The 2,837-nt window shown below is 36.7% G+C and overlaps 1 protein-coding gene across 1 annotated transcript; it reads right to left on the bottom strand.

Annotated features, from left to right (window-relative positions):
• Nucleotides 1–702: 702 nt before the first annotated feature.
• LOC105779072 (phenolic glucoside malonyltransferase 1-like) lies at nt 703–1,885 on the bottom strand. The gene is made up of 2 exons (XM_052629151.1): nt 1,368–1,885; nt 703–1,264 (listed from the first exon to the last, which is right to left on the bottom strand). The coding sequence occupies exons 1-2, from the start codon at nt 1,883–1,885 to the stop codon at nt 703–705; spliced, it is 1,080 nt and encodes a 359-aa protein (XP_052485111.1).
• Between the last annotated feature and the right edge of the window lie 952 nt (nt 1,886–2,837).

Here is a 2,837-nt window from a genome sequence, read left to right as displayed (position 1 = left end):
GAGTTTTAACGAAAGATAGGCACCGTCATCTATCCATCACAACTTGTAAAGACAACAAAGATACCCACAAAATAGATCTGCAAACTGAAAAGAGAGAAGACATGTGTAGTAGATGAGAAGAAGGATGAAAGAAAGGGTTGATGGTAGAGGAAAAAGGCGAGCGATAGCCAACCCGAAGGCTGACACCGTTGTTGAGCAAAACAAAAGATAAGAAGCAAATGACTTAAAGATTTATGAAAAATTTTAAATATAAGTGATTTATATAAACTAATTTAATAATATTTAATTATTAAATATATTAATCAGTAAAAAAAACTAGTTGAAAATATATAATAAAAAAAGTTAAAAACAGGGACGAAATAAGAAAAGGTTAAAAACATATAGGCGAAAAATGTGAGAAAGAAATTGAGTATTATAAAAAATAATCCAAAATCGTACTGATAAGAGTGTTATGAAATAAATAATACAAAATACTAAAAGAATAAGAAATAGGACAAGGAAAGAAAATTATTTTTATCGATATAAAACTTACTTCTAATGCAGTAAACTTCTCCATTTCATGCTTTCTCAATGCCAAAACAATCTCAACTCCTCCACTTCCATCTCTACTCTCAGCCATGAAAACAGCTTCATCCCTCTCTATGGACACCATCTCCACCTTCTTTGTCTTACTCATCACTCCAAAATCTCCCTCGTAAACTTTTAACCAGCAACGATAATTAACTGCGTACCTGGTTTTAGAGTATAAAAATTCGAAACATCCTTTTCAGCACCTTCGACAACCCCTTTTTTTATCTTTTGGATCGTGTCGCTCACCATCTCTACAGCGAAGCCAAAACCATTTCCTCCCATGAAATTTCTTGCTTCTGCAGAGCTTGAATAGTTCATAACGCAGTTACCGAAGTATGTTAATGGCACGGGAGGGTCTAGACGGCTCCTGCAGTCCATTCCGAAATACAACCCTATCACTTTCTCCTTTGGTTTAACCAGACAGGTGGCTGTATAAGCAAGTGTAAGCACAAAAGTTGAGGGGTGATATTTTTTTTCATTGGTGATCACTAACTTAGATAAAGCCTTCTCTCTAAGTTGTTGGACATCTTTGCTGCTAAACTCAAACCTGGCTCGAACCATCTCCTGGGAAACTGGTGGAAACTGGTGTGGGATTTTCAGGCTCCTCGTGTTAGGTTCTTGAGCCTCATCGAAAATAGCTAGCCATTTGTTCAAGAAAAGCATGTCCAGTCCGGTTGGATCTTTGATAATGCTCCTATCAAAAGATGGGGTTAGCTCGGGTGGCAAACAAGGGTTTTTCCCGATATTACCACCGGTACCATATTTGCAAAGAGAAGCCCATGACCTCATGAACATACTTGCGGGTGTTACCGTCAACCACTGAATGGCGTGCTGATGTGCCGATGCAGAACCCTTGATGAGGGAATAGTGTTATTTGCAAAGCTAGTATTTCCGCTTTATCATCAGACAAAATCAAGTGAGGTACCAAAGGATGCAAGTCCGTTGCTTGATGCATCTCGTTGCTAATCAGGGTGTCGAAGTTGGCTACATTGGACTCGGCAACCGTGAGAGTAACGCCATCATTTGGAGTGTATGATACGATGGGCTTGGAAGACCCTAAAGGCCGCTTGAGGTAACCAGCTAAAGGAAGGTAGTAGGCAAGTGCAAGAGAAAGAGATTGCTTCAGTGTAGGGAGGATTTGTGAGTTGAAATAGGAAGGTGTGGAATTGGAGTTTGTGAGTTGGTACCAGTATAGGGCTAGAGCAGGAGGGAACTTGGTGAGTGGAAGACTGAATTCATTGATTGACTGTGGCGAGTCAGAGGAAGGGATGACTCGAGTGATCTCATGTATTTTAACTGTTTCGAATATTGCCATGGCTGATGTATTCACTCTAGAGAGAGTTTTAAGGTAAGAAGCAAGCTCTTTTGCTATGCCGAAAACGAGAAGGGATTAGGGTTACAAATACGGGATTGGAAAGAGGAGTATTTAAAATGAGTGTGCATGGCTGAAGCTAGATTCCTTCCTTACCCATAAGAAGTACAACATTAGGGTAAGAAATTATTCACATTATAACTTCTCTTTTTAAACAAACAAAACCAAATATCTAAAGGGTTATAAATTTTAGGATAAGATATCTATTTAATCTAGGATAGGATGTGTATTTGGCATCCCAATGAGTCAAGAACTTTATCAAGATACTCTTCAAATAAAGGCTCCTACAAACCAGGAGACATATTGTTGATGCAGGTTAGAAATAGTGACCTTAAAAGAAACAATTAAGCAATTATTTGAATTTTATTCAGTAGAAAACTTACTTTTCTATTTACATCACTTGAGTAATTAAGTTAAACTCTTGAACTCATTGCTACTAACAACCTATTAATTATCTTAATCAAAATTTACCAACTTATTAGCATTTTAGCATGTCATTCATATGCTAATCTCTCTTTTACTTTCTTGAATTTCATTACTTTTAATATTCCCACTGCTTTCCTCTTTTTTTTCGGTTTTTTTACCCAATTAATCTAAAAAAAAAATCAGAATTGGCACCACACCAATTATTTACAAAAATGGGTAAAATCTACCATACTCAGTTGGTGCTGTCGACGTGTCAGGTGGCACCCCCAAAACTTCTAGCACATCATTATCTTTAAAAAAAAATTGGTGTCGCTTCTTTATATTTTTTTTTCAAAATACTCGAAAATGTACGGATATACCGAGTATAAAAAGAAGAAAAATAATATTTTTAATGGTGTCACATAGTTGTCAGGCAACACCAGAAATTAGTTTAATTCTGGCTTTTTGCCCAAATAATGTGAAAATAATA

This window comes from Gossypium raimondii, chromosome 4 (assembly GCF_025698545.1).
Source record: "Gossypium raimondii isolate GPD5lz chromosome 4, ASM2569854v1, whole genome shotgun sequence".
Lineage (NCBI taxonomy): Eukaryota > Viridiplantae > Streptophyta > Magnoliopsida > Malvales > Malvaceae > Gossypium > Gossypium raimondii.
The sequence above is the reverse complement of the archived record's forward strand: the minus strand, read 5'-3'. Positions and strand labels throughout refer to the sequence as shown.

Bases quoted from the DNA above. Each gene is read 5' to 3' on its own strand.
- LOC105779072 (XM_052629151.1), bottom strand. From the start codon at position 1,885: ATGGCAATATTCGAAACAGTTAAAATACATGAGATCACTCGAGTCATC. The intron at 1,265-1,367 runs GTATGTTCATGA...ATCTTTTGATAG, and splicing joins GTTGACGGTAACACCCGCAA to GAGCATTATCAAAGATCCAA.